General features: G+C 38.2%; 1 protein-coding gene across 2 annotated transcripts in view; it reads left to right on the forward strand.

Moving 5' to 3' along the window:
• ndfip2 (Nedd4 family interacting protein 2) overlaps window positions 1-22,333 on the forward strand; it is a 53,847-nt gene that overhangs the window by 26,147 nt on the left and 5,367 nt on the right. For both annotated transcript variants that reach the window (XM_078402322.1, XM_078402323.1), the window contains 3 exons: window positions 4,207-4,331; window positions 13,581-13,647; window positions 21,850-21,955. In XM_078402322.1, coding sequence (XP_078258448.1) covers window positions 4,207-4,331; window positions 13,581-13,647; window positions 21,850-21,953 — 296 coding nt within the window. In that variant the 3' untranslated portion in view covers window positions 21,954-21,955. The remainder of the gene's footprint in view (window positions 1-4,206; window positions 4,332-13,580; window positions 13,648-21,849; window positions 21,956-22,333) is intronic.

The raw sequence follows: 22,333 nt of genomic DNA on the forward strand, positions 1-22,333 counted from the left end.
TGTAGTTTAAGTGCTGAAACTCAGGCAACATTCTAGTAAATCTCCTCTGTACCCTCTCCATTTTGTCGACATCCTTCCTATAATTTGGCGACCAGAACTACACACCATACTCCAGATTCGGCCTCACCAATGCCCTGTACAATTTTAACATTACATCCCAACTTCTATATTCGATGCTCTGATTTATAAAGGCAAGCATACCAAACGCCTTCTTCACCACCCTATCCACATGAGGTTCCACCTTCAGGGAACAATGCACAGTTATTCCCAGATCCCTCTGTTCCACTGCATTCCTCAATTCCCTACCATTTACCCTGTACGTCCTATTTTGATTTTTCCTACCAAAATGCAGCACCTCACACTTATCAGCATTAAACTCCATCTGCCATCTTTCAGCCCACCCTTCCAAAAGGCCCAAGTCTCTCTGTAGACTTTGAAACTCTACTTCATTATTAACTACACCACCTATCTTAGTATCATCTGCATATTTACTAATCCAATTTGCCACACCATCATCCAGATCATTAATGTAAATGACAAACAACAGTGGACCCAACACAGATCCTTGGGGTACTCCACTAGACACTGGCCTCCAACCTGACATACAATTGTCAACCCTTACCCTCTGGTATCTCCCATTCAGCCATTGTTGAATCCATCTTGCAACCTCACTATTAATACCCAACGATTTAACCTTCTTAATCAACCTTCCATGTGGAACCTTGTCAAATGCCTTACTGAAGTCCATATAGACAACATCCACAGCCTTGCCCTTATCAATTTCCCTGGTAACCTCTTCAAAAAATTCAAGAAGATTAGTCAAACATGACCTTCCAGGCACAAATCCATGTTGACTGTTTCTAATCAGGCCTTGTTTATCCAAATAATTATATATATTGTCCCTAAGTATCTTTTCCATTAATTTTCCCACCACAGACATCAAACTAACAGGTCTATAATTGCTAGGTTTACTTTTAGAATCTTTTTTAAACAAAGGCACAACATGCGCAATGCGCCAATCTTCCGGCACCATCCCCGTTTCTAATGACGTTTGAAATATTTCCGTCATAGCCCCTGCTATTTCTGCACTAACCCCTCAATGTCCTAGGGAATATCCTATCAGGACCTGGAGACTTATCCATTTTTTTTTTTTTTTTGAAAAGTGTCCGTACCTCATCATCTTTAATCCTCATAATTTCCATCACTACTCTACTTGTTTCGCTTACCTCACATAATTCAATATCCTTCTCCTCGGTCAATACCGAAGAAAATAAATTGTTTAGTATCTCCCCCATTTCTTCCGGCTCAGCTGTCCACTCTGACTCTCTAATGGACCAATTTTATCCCTCGCTATCCTTTTGCTATTGACATATCTGTAGAACCCCTTGGGGTTTACTTTTACATTACTTGCCAAAGCAGCCTCGTATCTTTTTTTCGCTTTTCTAATTTCCTTCTTAAGATTCCTTTTACATTCTTTATATTCCTCAAGAACCGCATTTACTCCCTGCCGCTTATATTTATTGTATATCTCCCTCTTTTTCCGAACCAAGTGTCCAATTTCCCTGGAAAACCACGGCTCTTTCAAATTATTATTCTTTCCTTTCCACCGAACAGGGACATAAAGACTCTGTACTCTCAAAATTTCACCTTTAAATATCCTCCATTTCTCTATTATATCCTTTTCATAAAACAAAAAGTTCCATTTCACTCCTTTTAAATCCTTTTTCATCTCCTCAAAATTAGCCTTTCTCCAATCCAAAATCTCAACCCTTGGTCCAGATTTGACCTTCTCCATAATTATATTGAAACTAATGGCATTGTGATCACTAGACCCAAAGTGCTCCTCAACACATACCTCCGTCACCTGACCCGTCTCATTTCCCAACAGGAGGTCCAACACTGCCCCTTCTCTGGTAGATACCTCTACGAATTGATTTTTTTTTTTTGAGATCTCCTTGGCTAAGCTCAGTGGTACCAAGTCCCACGTGGTTTTTTTTTTACCCTCTTTTACAAAATGACTTACACTTGCACATTAAATTTCTGTGCTGTCCTTAGAAAAACATTTGTAGTCCTAGTGTTGTCATTGTTTTACATTTTAAATCATTTAACATACTGGATGTGAAGCCCAGTCTTGATTGTACATTCTTAATGTCCCTTGAATAGAAACTGGGAATTGCTGTCTTGAATTGCTGTAGACCTAACAATGAAAGTCCCCTCACACCTTTGCTGTGCAGTGAGTACCTAGAATTTGATTCAATGGCAAGGAGGATGAAAGATAACATACTTCTAAATCAAGGAGGCCACTAAAGGAACTATGGGTGCCATTCTACTAAACCAGCACACAGAACAGGATTTGTACCAAACAGTCAAAACAATATGGTACAAATCTTAAAAAGCATCTGGTCATTCATTCACACCTTCTAGCAAGGTAAATGGCAGCCTGTGCACAGTCATGTAGCTGTTAGCATATATGCACGGTGGTTAAATTCTGAGGAAGGATTAGTTTTACAGAATTGTCCTTCACTGATTGAACCTGTAGTGACTGAACAATATAGTGTCTGATGAGCCAGGTTTGCACATATTAATTTTCACAAATGATTTGCAGTGCGGAAGGAACCTATTTGATCCACAATATCAGGCATCCTCTTTGAAGTATATTCTTAATTCTGATTCCTCCACAGTAAAAAACAAAATGCAAGAAACATCCATTATTTTAGGCAGAATATGTTTCTCCGGAGACAGGAACAAAGTAAACATTTCTGGTTGATATCATTTATTCAGAACTGAGAATAATTTAAAAAATAAAGTTTGAGGAAGATGTGGGATAGGACAAAGAGCAAGAAAGACTAAATGATGGCAGTGCAAGCTGAGAGCTCATGGCAAGGCAAGCCTGAATTGTTTACTCCTGATGCTACAGGTGGTATCAGATTGGCTGAGTATTACAACATTTAAAAAAAATTAAAAATTCCGTATCTTCCCTGTTTTGTCTTCTGGTGATAATCCCGAGTTTATGCCTTGTTGATATGTTGTCTGTTTTTATTCTCATTAACTAATGGCCTTGGAGCTTGTAAGGGAATAACTTTGGTCACTTTATTTGTATAGTCATTCTAGAAATTATGACCAAGTAAATCTACTTCCCATGAGTACGAAATCTCTGTTTATTCATCTAATTATGTGCATTTTGAATCTCGAGTGAAATAATTTTGTCTTTTTAATCTGCCTCTCTCCACCTCCTGTTTCTCAGTTCTCTTTCATTTCTGTTTGTATCCCCTCCACTGCACCAAACAAATCAAACCAGTGGTGGATACTGTGACTGATGGGTGCCAATTTGCTGCATTTTATAAAAGATGAATCACTAACAACAAATGTCACCATTTTATAAAAGGCATGAAATACTATCAAGTCAATCAGTGAAGAAATATCTGGGGGAAATGGAAAGCAATTGCAGAAAAATTCAAAAATGAAGTAGCAAAGGAAAAAATAAAATAAAATAATGGTTAAGAATAGGGAAGCGAATGCTGCAAGCGTAACAATAGGAATATCTGCATTGCATTTACGAGAAGTAAATAGCAGGCGTTGGGAAGGCAAACAGAAGAATCGGAAAACACATGAAGATTTGCTTCATAGGAATTAAATTAGTTTTCCAGGAGGAAGGGCAATATTCATCTCGAGGAAGAGCACTGGAAATATAATGCTATTTACTTTTTGAAAAGGGTCAATTAAAAATCTATTATTTAGAAACTATTAGAATGGCACAATATTAAACTGACTGCTTATTAGTCACATGAGAAATAAGAAATTATTGTTTATATTGAGCTAATTAAAAACAAGTTAATTTTAAAGTATGCCTATTTTACAACTTAAAGTCTTAAATCTGTATTTTGATATCAACAATACTAGTGGCACAGCATTCCAAGAGCTATAATTAAAAATAAATGATCTAGAAATTTCAGCTGTGGTATCTGTTCACTTGAGAAGGGGAGTTTGCTGAATTGGGCAGATGATTTGCCATTGTAAGCATTGAGAACAAAATGAAAACACGTCAATATTGATGTCAGCTCAAACACATCTTTGTTTTGCTTTTCATGTGAATATATACTTGGGTAAAACAAAAATGCTTGATGTCTAATTTTTAAATAGATCAAGCCTTTGGTGAGAGTGGCTAAACTGTTTAAAAGTCTAAATATATTTGTCTTATTTCTGCAGTGGCATTCCTGTTTAACTGGATTGGCTTTTGTCTCTCATTCTGCCTCACCAACACCATAGCAGGCCGTTATGGTGCAATTTGTGGGTTTGGATTGTCACTGATAAAATGGATTCTGATTGTAAGGGTAAGCAGCATTTTGCTTGTTTCATGAGTATACTTTATGGGATCAGTACTGCTGGTAATTAATGTTCCTGCCTTAAAAAGGTACTTCCAGTGAAAGTTAAATGCTATGTCATTCTGAATTATTTCAATCAAATTCAGTTCTTTTCTTTGTATGTCCCCATCTTCAAAGATTTTCTGAAAACCTAATACTGACGAATATCGCTTCTTTTTGCCTGGCTGCATAGTTAATATTTTTGACCCGCACCTATATTTATAGTACTAAATTGCTTAGATGTTCTTCTTCAGGAATGCTGCTGCACAAATTTGGGTTAAGTTTATTTTTATGTCGGCTCAAGACTGAAATTGACAACTGCATTAAAGAAATGTGAAAAATGGTGGAGTTGTAACTTGCCACAAGTTAAGTGGAGGGGATTTTGGAAAGGTTGAAAAAAGGTTTATAAAAAGAACAGTAATGAAAACTGACATAGATGGAGTGGTATAAATGGTTACAGAGCATCGCAGTTGATATTGTAGACATTGGACAGTAGATGTCACCACTCTCACAAGAACCAGGACCGTAGTAGCTACAGAATTCTAGCCATAGATGGCAGTGTTGTGGAAGGGATGGGAACTATATGTCTGGAAAAAAAAATCCATTTGTTAATAAATGGTGAGCTGATAAGCTTACAATTCCATATTAGTAATGATTATCATGAGCAAATCACCCAAATACATATCAGTAATAGTTAAGTCACTTTACATACTGACTCCATGATGAATGAAATTGCAAGGAGTTTGAATAACTCTTCAGGAAGAAGTTGATTGAGACTTTCATTCTAGGGCATGTATAACAAAGAATAAAATTTGCAATAATAAACTTAAATGCACAGCAATTACAAACTCGATAAAATAATTGGTACAATAAATGATAATATTAAAAGTATTTTGCTAAAGTTCATTGTAAGTATCATTGAATATAATTAAAGTGGCGAAGGAGGCCATTTGGCTCATAGAATCCATTGACGTTTAAGAGGAGAAATCATGGAAGGGACTTGAAATAGTTTGTATTAGCTTGAATGAGATAAATTACAAATTTAAATATTGCTCACAAATCAACGGGGCTACGTTTTTATTCTGCATGATTTACCACAATATGAGAAGGTTTTGACATGCAATAATGTCTGACAGCATTATTGTTTGGTATTTTTAATTCAGTGTTCGGGTGTGGATGAAAACTTTTGTAGCACTTTCATACAACTGAGTATCTGTTAGTTTTAACCATGAATGTTTGGGAGTAGAGCCATGCTTGGGGTAAGGACTGCAAGTTTACTTCCACAAAGAACATTAATGAATGAATTGAGTTTTGACACTGTCTCATGGGAATTTTTTAATTGATATTAGAATTTTATTTGCAATTTTCTTATTGCTAAATTCAAATTCTTGAACTGTCACAGTGGGATTTGTTAGCATTGTCTGAATAATTGATACTGATGTGGGGTTACTGGCCCATTGATATCAATGGACTACCAGTCTTTTATTCCCATTGCACCTTTTTATTTAGACTAAATACTAACTTATTTATACACAGTTGCCCAATTTATTTAAAATGTGTGCTATATGAAGATTGGCAAATAAGTGGTCACAGCAGGCAAAGTAAGTTAACTCCTTTGCATATGCACATCTTCATCTGACAGAACATCAGATCATATTCTGAGGAAATTATGTAAGGAGATGTCCTTTATTCTGTTATTGACAATAACCTGCACTTTCCAAGGGGTATTCAACTGCTACATTGGAAACTCAACATGCAATGTTCCTTCAAATATTTTGGCTCCGATAGAAATTCTACAGTTTTAATCCAACTCCCTTTACTAATAATCATACATAATTGTTTGTTATTAGATTGCAGAATCAAACCTTAACATCACACAGTGCCTTCATAAATTTGAGATGAAAATAGGAGGGAACACTTTAGACTTTACTCTGAAGTTTTCCCTCTCATTTCATCCCAAATTTATGAAGGCACTGAGTCATGTTGGAGTTTAATTTCACAGATTCCCAGTGCCTGGTGGTGGCTAGCTATGTTCTGAATTGTTCTCAGACAAGCTTGAACCATTTCACCTGTGTAATTTGGCCACTTTTTCAGCAGACACTGGTAGGATAGCAGGAATGGAGAATTGATTATATATGCCCAGCTGAAATCACCAGTTCCATCAAGGATTTCTGACCTGCTAGACTTACTGACCACTACACTGGTTTGACCTACATGCACAGAGAGAGTGCTGATGCTGTTTCCTGTTCTAATGGGATAACTTATGCAGTGTTTGAGATTTTCAACATGGATCCCCTCCTAATGGGACTAGCTAGGGTGCCCTGGCTGATGTGCTGTAACACATTAACCAATGCAATATTTGAGTGTCCACCAGACGTCAGAAACAATGGTTGCTCAATTTTACTGCCAGTAAGGAGTTAAATGTGTTTGAAAATTGCAGCCTAGCCTTAACTGGGAGACTGACATATTGTGCACTGGAAACACATGTGTATCTTTTCTCGACTTCGGCTTAAAATTTGGTATTGGCCAGTGTCAGATATGACTTTTATTGGGCATCATCAAGCACTCTCCAGGTGAAACAACACAGATGTCATCTCTTGGCACCTCTGCATAATTGCCGGATGGGGAGGTAATTGGAAGAAATGCATGCTACCACCAGGAGAATGTGTAAGCTTTGCACAGATGCTGCCAGAGATCAGGATTGAACTCTGGTCACTAGCTGTGTGGCAGCAGCTCAATTAGTTCTGCCAAAAATAGGAATAATTGAAGAACTTAGTCAGTCAAGCAGCATCTGTGGAAAGAAAAAAATTGGTTAAAGTTTCAGTCTACGACCCGTGTAATGACAAGCATAAAACTGGGTTGTTTTAAAAGATCACCTGGATTACCAATGTCCTTCAGGGATGGAAATTCACCATCCTTATTCGTCTGGCCTATTGTGGGCAATTGGGGTTGCCCAATAAATGTCAATGACACTATGTAAAATGAATGAGTCAAAAAAAGGAAAAATGTTAGGGTGATCCTGAACTGACTGACTGCTGATTCAGGTTAGTATTTTGGTGAAATTGCACTGTTACTAAGGGAATTCAGATTTGGATTGGAACTGCTGAATGCACAATGAGATCAGCTAATAAAGTTTACATATTAAAGACAACTTGATCATGATTGGTTACATCTTTGTAGAGTCAGGAAACTTAGAATCTTGGTTTCGGATGAGGTGCTTTTTGTGTTTACAGTTTGTACATACAACCATAAAACAGAGGAAGTAATTCTCTAATTTTGTCTGGAGTTCGGAAACAATGGTTTTTGGAAGCAAACTCTCAAATTATTCATCATTTCAGTTAAGCAACTAGGATAAACTTCCCCAAAACCAGAAACGGTATTTTTCTTGACATCCAAATTGTATTTTCCAACTCTACTGAGCAACTGTCCTAGTTTGAAGAATAATTACTAGACAATAAGAATTACTAGATAACAATTAACATTGTTTTCTTAATCTCAGATTAAAATCCTTTTTAAGATTTCTGAAGTCGGCAGGTAGCTGAATTTCTAAAGGCCTCACTTTGCCTCTATTTTGAATTTTTTGTGCAGCATAAATTGGATGGATTGTCCTTTCAATTCGTTTTGCATTTGATGGACATGTTTAGTGTTTGCTTGCAATTTACTATGTGAAATGTATGTAAAGGTTAAACACTGTTTTTCCGGCACCCTCGGTTCCAGAGCCTTTCTGGATTATCTGATTTTTCTGAACTAACAGAGGTCACATGGCAATGAAAAGCCAATACACCCCGGGCCCGCTAATTACACCCCTCCCGTGTCACTAAAGCACCATAAAGTCCCAGAATCTTAAATAAACCATAAGTACCATGAGCAGCAAAGGCCCCATCAAGTCTACTCTGCCATTCAATCATGGCTGATCTATCTTTCACTGTCAAACCCATTCTCGGGCCTTCTCCCCATAACCTTTGACACCCTTACTAATCAAGAATCTGTCATTCTCCACCTTAAAAAAATTCTTTCGCTTGGCCTCCTCAGCCGTCTGTGGCAATGAATTTCACAGATTCGCCACCCTCTGACTGAAGAAATTTCTCCAACTCCATGTAAACTGAATGTGAATGGAATGACCTGCTGACCCATCCCCGGCTCCTACCATCTCCCTAGCTGTTTAGAGCACCAGCTTCCAACCTCACCCCCGAATCGCAAGGTACACCAGCGAACCCTTCTTACCCACCGCACGGTCTGGTGACAGGCTATTGTTGCGGCTCACCTTGGGTGCAGCATTTTCTTCAGGCCGCCAGCACCGACAGAATGCGTTCAGTCACCATGGGGCTCCCTCCCCTCTCACCTGCTGTGTTTCTTGCTGTCAGCACTGGCTTTGTCTGCTCCCTGCTCGACCGCTGCCGCCGCCTCCTTCTCCCGTCGCTCAATCGAGTCTGCCTCTTCTCTGCCCCGTCACCCTGCCTCCTCCCTCGGTGTCGTCGACATGCACCGCCTTGGAAGTGACATCAGGTGAGAAGGATGGGGGCTCCACAGTGACCGAGCATGTTCTGTTGTTGGCAGCTGCCTGAAGAAAACACGTCCTGTCAGACGCTACGATGTGAGCCGCAACAACAGGTGTGAACAGGTGAAGGGCTCGCTGGTGCACCTTGTGAGTCGGAAGCCGAGACTCTAAATGCCCGGGGAGATGGAGGCAGCCGGGGATGTGTTGGCAGATCCATCTGTAATATATTCAAAATCCATTATAAAGGGGTTGTAAAAATGAGGGTTAGAGAAGTCGCGACAGGGAGTTCAGCATTCCACTGGGTAAGTGGAAAATTGAACAGAATGATGGGAGAAGAGATTGTGTGGTGGTGCGTGGAGAGTTGAAACACAAAAAACTTGAACGTTGAGCCAGCAGAGATAGAATTAGACAAGGACAAGGAGGGATTTCAATGTTTAGATGCAAACAAATAACTCTTTTGCAATGGAGGGACATGACTCGAAAGGGCGCTCGCCTATCACATTGCTATCTGTGGCCGCTCAGGAAATTACAATTGAGCTCTCGGACCATTTGCCACGTTATAGGGGTGGGCGGGAACCATCAGTTGCCAGAAAATTGGTGCTCAACCTGTATTGGCTTTCAGTCTGCCTCATTTGATCTGGGGTTCCAATGGCATGTCATTTTCAATCAAGGCAAAATTTTGCAATGTTTTGTTTTATTCTTTATATTGCAGATGGAATGGCAGTTGCCTTTTTTATATGCATTGATCCATTTTGTTGTCAAAATTAACCTTTAAGTCAAAATATGGCAAGTTGAATTTATTCTCCACTGGTATTACATCTCAAGCAGAAAACGTCTAAGAGGTTATCAGACACATTCTCTGGAGCTTTTCTAGGCATCACTAACAAATGCTCATGAATAGCATCAGCAAAATTATTACATGGGTGAAGCTTCACTGTGTTTCAATGTTTTGGTGTTTCCTTCTAAAACAACCTTGATCAGTGTCTAAATTGGTTTTGGACTGTTGAGGATACCACAAAACAACTATCACTAATGTGTCTGTACAAGATTTTCTTTAGGCCACGTTTAGAATGTAAGGTACAGTTTTATTCTTGTCACATAATGTGGTCATATTAATTGGTTGTAAAACAGTGCTTAAAACTCTTAATGGTCTTGGTATTTATTTTGTCTGAGTTTTATTCAATTTTTTCCTCCTCGATACCACTGCTCTTGATAGGTGATTTTTCTCTCCAGTGACGTATCATTGGTTCTATATAACAGTTTTTTCAGCATGCTGAATTGGGCAAAGAATGACGATTTAAGATAGCATTTTCATCCTTGGAAAAGGATATTTTTTCATTCACCATATTGTTTCCTTGGGTCTTGCCAGAAATAAATATGTTTATCTGATGCTTTTTCTCCAGTTTAGTATTGGTTAAAATGGTTGATGCTTTTATGTCTGCACATCTTGTAAAACTATAGGTATATTGCACAGTGTAGACCAATATCAACTAATTTCTAATGTGCTTTTAAGGAAGGTTTATTCATGCAGTTGCCCAGCAGTAGCTAATTTCAATTCCATTCCTGTTGCCTTGGCTCCAGCTACCTATAGGATTAATGTAAATGGACGCTTGATAGTGGGAGTAGACTTGGAGGGCTGATGGGACAGTTCCTGTGCTGTGTGACTGTTATAACTTGATTGAAAAGATATATGATAAATTTATCTCGGAATGCTCCTGGGGAAATGGTAAAACATCTTTTTACATGGTTGTTTTTAAAAAGAATGTTATGTAGTACATATTCAACTAGGAATCAACATACTCATTTGTTTGGAATGAAATAAAATCTCAAGCTTGCTCCTATCTTAAATTGTCAAGATCCAATAGAATTTAATTTTCAGTGCTTTCAATATGATCTTGGGTTAGGTCCTTAAATTTGCACCCATCTTATTTATTGGGGCTCACCAGTAGTTTCAGTTGTTTTACTTAAGAAATGATTAACTTTGCCATTAAATAAGATGTTAATACGATAATATCCAAAATGCATAAAATCAAATGACAATATACTGCTTTGAATAATTACAAGCTTTTGTTGGTCCAACACCATTTATAATAGTTGTAAAAGGGAGAAAGGTAAGGGATGAAAGAATTTTGCAAGACTGTTAACATAAAATGGAACAAAAGAAACCTACTACAAAAATCTTACAAGACATTTGACTTGTGTTGAATAGCAACCACAGTGGGGTGTCTGATTGCTTTTCTTTTGATTATTGATGCATGCAGTCTGGTTTCTAGGAAGGAGCAGTACCTGTCCCCTATGCTATCACAGCCTTCTTCTTTAAAACATTTATTTTTTGCAGCATTCAGAGTCGAAACATTATAATTCAACAGAAAATGTAGAAATTCTGCTTTTGGATTCATTTAGCTATGTTGTACTCTCCTGTGAATTGTATGCTGAAGTGTTTGGTTTGAAAAATAAATTTTGAGTAAGAATCCTTCCATTAGACTGATATCCTTCGATTTAAGTCAAGTTTATTGCTATATGCACTATATCCAGTATGGCGAAGTACAAAAACAATAAAAACCGTCCACTGGCACATTGACTCAGCCAACACAATTAGAGAAAAAACGTGTCCATGGTTGTGCAAAAGGTGGTGCACAGTGTTCCATTGCCAAGGTAGAATGGTGGCTTTGTGCAGGTTCAAGATGGTTGTAGGAAAGTAACTGTTCCTCAACCTGGTGTGGAATTTTGGATTTCTCTACTTCTTATCCAATGATAGCAGTGAGAAAAGAGCATGGTCTAGATGGTGGGGATCCTTGATGATTAGATGCCGCTTCCTCGAGGCATCACCTCAAGTTTTGGTCTCCTAATTTGAGGAAGGACATCCTTGTAATTGAGGCAGTGCAGCGCAGGTTCGCGAGATTGATCCCTGGGATGGCGGGACTGTCGTATGAGGAAAGATTGAAAAAACTAGGCTTGTATTCACTGGAGTTTAGAAGGATGAGAGGGGATCTTATAGAGACATATAAAATTATAAAAGGATTGCTCAAGCTAGATGCAGGAAAAATGTTCCCAATGTTGGGCGAGTTCAGAACCAGGGGCCACAGTCTTAGAATAAAGGGGAGGCCATTTAAAACTGAGGTGAGAAGGAACTTTTTCACCCAGAGAGTTGTGAATTTGTGGAATTCTCTGCCACAGAGGGCAGTGGAGGCCAAATCACTGGATGAATTTAAGAGAGAGTTAGATAGAGCTCTGGGGGCTAGCGGAATCAAGGGATATGGGGAGAAGTTGGGCACAGGTTACTGATTGTGGATGATCAGCCATGATCACAATGAATGGTGGTGCTGGCTCGAAGGGCCAAATGGCCTCCTCCTGCACATATTTTCTATGTAAATACTTTTGATGGTCCGGAGGATAATGCCTTTGATGGACCAGGTCCATCGGTCTCTGTAGCCTCTTGCATTCCTGTGCATTGGAATTGCCAAACCAGGCCATGATGCAACCAGTCAGGATACTTTCTACAGTGTATCTGCTGAAGCTTGTTTTAGAGTGTTTGGTGACATGCCAAATCTCTTTCTATTTCTAAGAAAGTAGAGATGTTATTGTGCCCTTTTTGTGATTACGTGTATGCGCTGGGCACAGGACAAGTCATCTGAGATGTTAACGTCCAGGAATTTGAAGCTTGGCAGTGATTAGCAGCAGGAGTGCTCAAGGTCAAAAGCTCTTCTTTCAAAAGGTCATTGTGACATCCCACTCTGCTACAAATAAACTAATATGGATGTGATGTTAATATCAAGAACAGTGTTCTTGAACTATATTCTTATGTCAATGATTTGATTTTGTTAGGAGCTGTACGCTCATTGCATTGTGAAAGCAATGACAAAAGTCAGGTAAGAAAACAGATTGCTCATTTTGTAACAAACAAAAGGAGATACGGATCATTAAAAGAAAATTGTGTGGGCCTTGATTAATAATCAGTGGTCTTGTGTCAATGTTAGAGAGTACATTTTTTAAACCTCATACAGCCAGCAGGCTTGGCATGAATCAGATGTGCATGAGAAAATTGTGGCAACAGCATGTGTGGATGTCATTGGGTAGAAAACTAAGGCAGTAAACCCTTGTTGAAATGTGCAAGATGCAATTAGGAGCCCTTCTAACAATTTGGAGTCTTAGGAAATCTGTTTCCACATTAGATACAGTTGAATGCATTGTTTATTTTGAATATGTTCTGTAGCTGGTCTCTGGTTTAAAATTCGGCAAAAATGAACTGATAAATTGAGCATGAATTATAGTTTTTGTCACATATTTGAAAACATGCATGAAATCAAACATTCACATTTTTATCAAAGTATGATCTTTTAAGAAATATTCCAATTTGCAGTAATTTTTTATTAGCTTTTGATAAGCTTCAGATATCTTTGTTATTGTATACTACATGTTTTTCCAAAGTTTTGACACCCTCTTTCAATGATTTTCCCTTAATTATGACTCATTTCAAAACCACTATAATTGCTTTTAAGTTATCAAATGTGCCAAATAATACTCAAAGAATGTTGAGAATGAATTACACCTGCCATCTGACAACTACCAAATTACTGTGCTCAACTGCTTAGTCACAACTAAAAATATACAGATTCAAAATCTCTTGCAAATAATATGCTGTAACTTATTAAAGAGAATGGGAAGGTAAAACTTTGTGCTGCATAAGTTGTTTTTGGTAATTTATTGTCTTTCTTTTTCAGTTTTCTGATTATTTCAATGGCTATTTCAATGGGCAATATTGGCTTTGGTGGATATTCCTTGTTCTTGGTGAGCTCATTTTTATTTTCCACAATCTATTTTATGTAATTATGGGACATGTCTGAGATCAGATCCCATCAATAACATGATATACGTTTTCTCTGGATGGGCTTTACTCGATTTTGTTGAAAGTTTGTGGATTTTCTTTTGTGTGTTTAATTTCAGAACTTCTCTGTTTAGTTACTGAAGGTTTATAGTGTGTTTTTGTTACAGTTTTCAAAGTATTTCAGATAAAATTCCAGTAATGTCAATGTTTCATTTGAATTTGTTTTTTCCCTTACTATTTTCTCTGCCAGAAGTGGAAAAAGATTTCAAAAAAGTTTCAGTTTTGCAGTGAAAATTATATTTTTGTTTTCTATTGCTACATAACCACATGGCTGCTCGACATTATGTCCATTAAGTTTTATATTATGTGAGTCTAAAGTGGCATTTTGAATAGTGTAAAAATTGTAGTCAGCTGCTTTGTTTAATTTATGCTGTCATCACAGTTTGTAATCTGGAAGCAGAGATTTATATAATTAAGTAATCCTCATAGAATGGTAACAGCACAGGAAGCCTTCCAGCACACCTACTCTATGCAAGTGCAATCCATCTTATTCCAATGTGTATTCCTCTGCCTGTTTCCATGCAAGTTATTTCCTTTCAGATACTTAATGGGACTCTTTTTGAAAGCTGCAATTGAATTGGAATCCTGTACAATGTGTGGCAGAGCATCCCTGGCCCTAACCACTCACTCTGTTTAAAAAAAAATCTTTGTTACTTTTTGTTCTTTTAACAATTTGTTTTAAACTATGTTCCCTTGTTTCCTCCAATAATGGAAGCACATTTTGTGTTTTTTGCATCAAGGAGGAATGCTGTTTGCATGTCATGCACCACTGTAACATTCCCATGTCACCTTTGCTTTGCCAAGAACGACTCCAGCCCCTCTAGTCTGTCCACATAACTAAGGTTCCTCATCGCTGGAATCATTTTGGTCAATTTCTTTGTTATCCTCTCCAAAGGTCCAGTGCTCAGAACTTGATAGGATACTCCAAGTGTAGCTGTACTTGTGTTTTATTATGGTTCATCATGATTTTCTTTCCTCTTGTACTCTGTGCCTTTGTTAAGGGGACATAGCTTCAGAATTGAGGGACAAAGGTTTAGGGGTAACATGAGGGGGAATTTCTTTACTCAGAGGGTTGTGGCTGTATGGAATGGACTTCTGGTGGAAGTGGTGGAGGCTGGCTCGATTTTATTATTTAAGAGTAAATTGGATAGGTATATGGATAGGAGGGGATTGGAGGGTTATGGTCTGAGTGCAGGTAGATGAGACTAGGTCAGGGAGAATGGTCGGCGTGGACTGGTAGGGCCGGACAGGCCTGTTTCCATGCTGTAGTTGTTATATGTTATATGTTTATAAAACCTAAGATTCTGTATGCTTTCTTTCAACTTGTCTGCCTCATTCAGCAACCTCTGCATGTCTATCCCCAGGAGACATACTGAATTGTGTTGACTAGGGTAGATCTTTTCTGCTTATGCCTTTTTTTAGTTGGTATTGCCTCTTGTTATTCTTCTTGCCAAAATGTAACACTTCATGTTTCTCAGTATTAAGTTTTATTTGTAACTTACCTGCCCATCCCATCATTCTGTCTAAATCTACTTAAAGTTTATTATCAATCTCACAGTTCACTACACTTCTAAGCTTTTTGTCATCTGCAAATTGGGAAATAGTCTGCTTTACACCCAAGTCTAAATTCTAAATAAATATTAAGTACAACTATCTTAGTATTGACCCTTGGAGTTCAAATACAATTCACCCTCCCCCATACAGAAAACAATCTTTCACTACTATTATGTCCTGTTACTTAGCCAATTTTCTATCCGTGCTGCTGCAGACCCTTTAATTCCACGGCCTTCAATCTTGATGACAAGCCTATTATGTGCCACCTTAAGAAATGCATTTTGTGTCATTATGCCTAACAGGTGTGTAATTGCTTAACTATGCTTGAGTATTTATTGAAGTTTTGCTGTCTCTCCCCTTCATTCACATGGGAGCATTTCTTACGTCTTGTATTATGAAAAGAACACGGTACAAATGTGTGTTAGTGAATGCACATATATGGTAGAAAGTTTGAAACCATTTATTCTAAATAAATAAATTCATTGATTTATTTATCTCTTAAAGAGTGCCCATTACAGGGGACTTAACTTGAGATTGATCAATTCCATTTTAGATTGCAAATTCTAATTTGAATTACTTTTGGCAAATCAGACTTGTTTATATTTGGTGATTTTTTTTTCCTGTTACTATGTTATTGTCCTTAGACTTCTCAGAAGAATGATCTATTTGGAAAGGTTGGAAGAAGTGAAACTTGAGAAACGTGTTTGCAAACTGCAAAATAACCCATTAATAGAATAAATCATTTTTCTGATTTGCAGACATTGCTTCCAACTATTATAAAGATTAACATTATTTTACTGTTATTAACAATAAATATTTCTCACATTTCTAAAGGTGGATCTTTTGCTCCCTGTCATATGTTCATTATGCCTACTATTATTCTTTAAAATTGTTTTCTGAGTATGATGGTACAGACATTGTCACAGTAATTGCACGTGCATGTAACATTCTTAAACAGGAATCCGATTATCACTCTACTGATCAGGACGGCACAAGTCTACTCTAGAAATTCTCAAATGGACTAATTGATTTAAATGGTGGACTTGGGAGCAACAGAACCATGGTGTTATAATACCTCTGCTACACTGGATAAATATTGCAGTGTAATATTTAATATGGAAAGAAGAAAAAATATATATTTTTTCAAATGTTAGCACTCCAAATCTGAGGAAAACTTGATAAATCAATGTCCTGATTGCAACTTGTCATGAATATAACCTTTTTTGTACTGGGATGATTTCAAGGCAATTCATGAAGGGTGTCTGATTTTTAGACTGTTATATAGAAGAAGAAAAACACAAAGTATTCCCAGATTTAGCCTGCATTGATGTATTATTTGCTAAGGCATTGTTTAATGCTATTGTAAGACATCAAGGGGTGAGGGTTGGTAAAAACTTGGTATATTAAAACATAAACAGCAAAGTTTCCCATGAGGTCATGACCTCATGGGAAACTCTACTTATGGAGAGACAAACTTGGAAGGACAACCCCAGGATATTAGGATTGATGAATTTTCCAATAACAAAGGAAAACTTCACTAGTAGATCAAATTATGTTTGTGAGATGGACCTCAACACAATATTAATGGTCAGAAGCACATATCAGAGTTGCAGATAATGACTTTGAAGAAAACTATCTTAACTCTGACAGAGATAGAAGTCTACCTGGAATGATTCAAACGTGAAGGTTCTCAAAAGATCTCAACAGATTTTGGAAGCAAAATGATATGCTAAGATATTTGAAAGGAAAGGGTGCTTGAACATCAGTGCAATAATATGCAAGGATAGAAAGTTTTTTTTAGGTGGGAAGGGGTGGGGGGTATTGTCAACAGCCCTGAAGGTATTGATTCGTCTTCTGAAGGCCATTGCTTGTCAGTTAATCATGAGAGCCATGGAGGAAGAGTCATGCAGTCTGCATTTCAATGAGAATTTGGTTCAATGAGTAGTTATCGATAGTCCAGGTGGAAAAGCCACAAAGAGGAGATGGGAGAGAAACAGGAAAAAAGTTTGAATTCGTGACTGAAAACTGGTAGGGAAGTTGTACATATTAGGAAGGGAGAGAAGCAGCTGGTGTCAATATATTCATTGGAGGTAAGAGTGGAGAATAAGGAGTTTAAGCAGATTGTTTACAATGGGGAAGGGAGTCAGAAGTTATCCTTGCATTCAAGCATGATCCTAGAATAATAAACAATTTGGGAACATGTCTCAGTGGTGCTTCTGTTGTTTAGCCAGATCTGACAAGGAATGACAAAATCATTTACCTGCCAAAATCACTTGTTTCTGTCTCTCTAAATCTACGCTGGTGCTCTATGATATGGCCATTATCAGAACTCGAGTTGGACTAATCAAAGTTGAACAAGAGAAATAACAACTTGGCAGAATTATTGGAAGGTGATTCATATTTGGGGAGCTATGTCTCAGCGTTAGGAAGGAAGGAAAGACTTCCTGAGTAAAGTTTTAATTATCTCAATTTTTTAATTTTTATTCTGGGTTAAAGGACTAAATTTTGAAAATAAAAATCAAACAAATTAAGTACAGGGATACTTAACATATATATTTAATGAATACAAGCTCGATAATACATTGCAAAATCTGATCATTTTTGTACGTGAGGCAATGCTACAGAGGAAGTGTAGATTAAAAAATTGCAAGGGCTGCAATGAGGTAGATTGGGAGATCATGAATTCATCCGTAGCAGATGATAGGCTCATTCGATTGTCATGGGTATAGCATGGAAGAAGCTAGTTTTGAATCTGATAATGCATGCTTTCAAGCTTTTGTATCTTCTGTCCGATGGGAGAAGGGAGAAGAGAAAATGACCATTGTATGAATGGTCCTTGATTATGTTGAATGAGTGAATGAATGAGTGATACTTTATTGCCACATGTACCTAGGTACAGTGAAAAGCAACAGAGCCCCTCCCCCCCCCCCCCCCCCCCCCCCATCCCCCGCGCCTTCTGAGGAAGTTGAGTTGTTGACAATTGCTTTCTTGGCCATTGCGTAAATGTGGTTGGACCAGGACAAATCGTTGGAGATATTATGCTTCGGAACTTGAAGCTCTCAATCATCTCCACTTCTCATATGCACCATTGATATAGACTGGTATGTGTACTCCTCTCTTTCTTCTTCACCCACTTCCTGAAGTTAATTGTGTGCTCCTTAATTTTGCTGACATTAAGGAGTCGTTGTTGTCTTGACACTATTTACTAACCTCTCTCTTTTCTGTATTCTGTCTCATCATTATTTGAGGTCTAGCTCACTATGATGATGTCATTTGCAAATTTGTAAATGGAGATAGAGCAGAATTTGGCTGCCCATCATGAGTGTATAGGGACCATAGTTATGGGCTGAGAATGTGTTGTTGCACGGAAGGTTCAGTTTAGTTTATTGTCACGTGTACCGAGGTATAGTGAAAAGCTTTTGTTGCTTGCTAACGGAAAGACAATACATGATTACAATCGATCCATTCACAGTATGCAGATACACGATAAGGGAATAATGTTTAGTGCAAGATAAAGCCAGTAAAGTCCAATCAATGATAGTCTGAGGGTCACCAATGAGGTAGATAGTAGTTCAGGACAGTTCCTTAGTTGCAGTAGGATGGTGCAGTTGCCTCTTAACAGCTGGGAAGAAACTGTCCGTGAATCTGGAGGTGTGCATTTTCACACTTCTGTATCTTTTGCCCGATGGGAAGGGGGAGAAGAGGAAGGTTCCTATTAAATCTGACAGTGCCAGAGACCCAGGTTTGATCTTGACTATGGGTGTTGTCGGTATGGAGTTTGCACATTTAATTTAAAGGTTAGTAGCAAATAAGCATTAAATTCAATTGGAAAAAGACATCCATTTTTCGTTCATTGGCATTCCAGATTAACACCTAATTTTGAACATTTACATTTTGATTATATTTCAGAACTGAATTTTGTTTTTGCACTGTACATGAATAATCACTCATGTTTTGTCACTAATTATATTGCAGCTTTGTTTCTGCTTTGACGCATTTTGAATTGGCCATGTTGCAATTTGTTTGAAGAATGTTGTAATAAAGGACAGTTGTCAGATAGATTGCTGGTAGAAAATGAATTCAGTTCCTTCTGGAAAATACACCTGTTTCATCCTTTTCCAAGTACGAGCGAGAAGACTGGACAGTGCATCACCGCTAATTTAAATTCAAGGAACTGACATTTCATTTCCTATATAATCCATTTCTCATTTTAAATTAAAATTATCTTTCTTTGCGTTTGTTGAGATGGTGAGAGGGGTAATGTGAAGTATGCTTTCTGCAGGGTGAAGTATGAAAATTATTGTGTTATTTGATCTGTTCTTTGTACACTGCACTTAAAATATGGAAGATCCATAGTAGCTTCAACTGATGTTGGTTATTTAATGTTTCGTGAGAATCGAAAATCTGGGCACTTTACAAAATAAAGTAGGTAACAAAACGGCAATATAGGTTGAAAAGATGAACTACGAGGGGAAGCTGGCCAAGAATATAAAGAAGGACAGTAAAAGCTTCTTTAGGTAAGTTAAGAGAAAAAGATTAGTAAAGACAAATGTGGGCCCCTTGAAGGCAGAAACAAGTGAAATTATTATGGGCAACGAGGAAATGGCAGAAGAGTTGAACAGGTACTTAGGATCTGTCTTCACTAAGGAAGACACAAACAATCTCCCAGATGTACTGGAGGACAGAGGATCTAGGGAGACACAGGACTGAAAGAAATTTGCATTAGGTGAGAAATAGTATTGGGGCGACTGATGGTTCTGAAGCTGATAAATCCCCAGAGCCTGATGGTCTGCATCCCAGGGTACTCAAGGAGGTGGCTCTAGAAATCGTGGACGCATTGGTGATCATTTTCCAATGTTCAATAGATTCAGGATCAGTTCCTGTGGATTGGAGGGTAGCTAATGTTATCCCACTTTTCAAGAAAGGAGCGAGAGAGAAAACTGGGAATTATAGACCAGTTAGCCTGACATCGGTGGTGGGGAAGATGCTGGAGTCAATTATTGTTGAGGTAATAACGGCACATTTGGATATCAGTAAAAGGATTGGTCCAAGTCAGCATGGATTTATGAAGGGGAAATCCTGCTTGACTAATCTTCTGGAATTTTCTGAGGATATGACAAGTAAAATGGATGAAGGAGAGCCAGTGGATGTAGTGTATCTAGACTTTCAGAAAGCCTTTGATAAGGTTCCACACGGGAGGTTGGTGAGCACAATTAGAGCACATGGTATTGGGGGTAGGGTATTGACATGGATAGAGAATTAGTTGGCAGACAGGAAGCAAAGAGTAGGAATAAACGGGTCCTTTTCAGAATGGCAGGCAGTGGCGAGTGGAGTGCCACAAGGCTCAGTGCTGGGGCCCCAACTATTTACAATACATATTAATAATTTGGATAATGGAATTAGAAGCAATACTAGCAGGTTTGGCAGTATGAACTGCGAAGAGGATGCTAGGAGGTTGCAGGGTGACTTGGACAGGTTGAATGAGTGGGCAGATGCATGGCAGATACAGTATAATGTAGATAAATGTGAGGTTATCCACTTTGGCAGCAAAAACAAAGAGGCAGATTATTATCTCAGTGGTGTCAGATTAGGTGAAGGGGAAGTGCAACGAGACCTGGGTGTCCTTGTACACCAGTCACTGAAAGGAAGCGTGCAGGTACAGCAGGCAGTGAAGAAAGCTAATGGCATGTTGATCTTCATAACAAGAGGATTTCAGTAAAAGAGGAAAGAAGTCCTTCTGCAGTTGTATATGGGCCTGATGAGACCACATCTGGAGTGTTGTGTGCAGTTTTGGTCTCCTAATTTGAGGAAGGACGTCCTTGCTATTGAGGCAGTGTAGCTTAGGTTCACAAGGTTAATCCCTGGGATGGCGGGACTTTCATATGAGGAAAGATTGGAAAGACTGGGCTTGTATTCACTGGAGTTTAGAAGGCTGAGGGGATCTTATAGAGATGTATACATTTATAAAAGGACCGGACAAACTAGATGCAGGAAAAATGTTCCCAATGTTGGGGGAGTCCAGAACCAGGGGCCACAGTCTAAGAATAAAGGGGAGGCCATTTAAAACAGAGGTGAGAAGAAACTTTTTCACCCAGATTGTGAATTTGTGGAATTCTCTGCCACAGAAGGCAGTGGAGGCCAATTCACTGGATGAATTTAAAAGAGAGTTAGATAGAGCTCTAGGGGCTAGTGGAATCAAGGGATATGGGGAGAAGGCAGGCACAGTTTACTGATTGTGGATGATCAGTCATGATCACAATGAATGGCGGTGCTGGCTCAAAGGGCCAAATGGCCTCCTGCACCTATTTTGTATGCTTCTATGTTTCTAAAAGTGAGAATAATTTGTTTCTGTGTTTTGTAGTTGGTTTTAAATCTGTTACCCTCATCGGCTGTAATCTATTTTTTTATGGTCCTTGCAAACCTTTCCAACTGATTAATTCTTTGTTCACATTGTTGATAACATAATTATATCCATTCTAAAATAAAGAATATTTACACGTTTTATTCCTTTTGGGACTCAGTAAAATATTTAGTATTTCTTTTCTCTTTAGGGTTGCTGCTGTTTTTCAGAGGTTTTATCAACTACCTGAAAATCAGAAACATGTCTGAAAATATGGCTGCAGCACACAGGACCAGACTTTTCTTCATTTACTAGAGGTAATGACACGTTTCAATGGGAATTGAATAACAGTGTGACTTATTCTACTTGTTTTTATGTGTGATTTGAAAGATTACTTTTTTTCTTCACCTATTTAGTTTGTTAATATCATTCATATATAAGGAAGTGAGCATCTGCTCAGTGCGATTAAAAACATTTCATCAGTGTTGTCCTGTTTTGCCAGCTTGCTTTTAAGTGCTATGCACAAGCATCTTCTATTTAGTCCCAAACTGCAGATCTAGGGACATGTGAAGTATTAGTTACATTTGTCCATAAAGTGCCGAATCATTTTTCCAAGATTACCAGCATTGAGCAGGACCATCCGAGGAGAAATATTTGAGTACTAGGATCAAATAATCCAACTCCATTAGTCGTCA

Source organism: Rhinoraja longicauda, chromosome 7, assembly GCF_053455715.1.
Source record: "Rhinoraja longicauda isolate Sanriku21f chromosome 7, sRhiLon1.1, whole genome shotgun sequence".
Taxonomy (NCBI): Eukaryota; Metazoa; Chordata; class Chondrichthyes; order Rajiformes; family Arhynchobatidae; genus Rhinoraja; species Rhinoraja longicauda.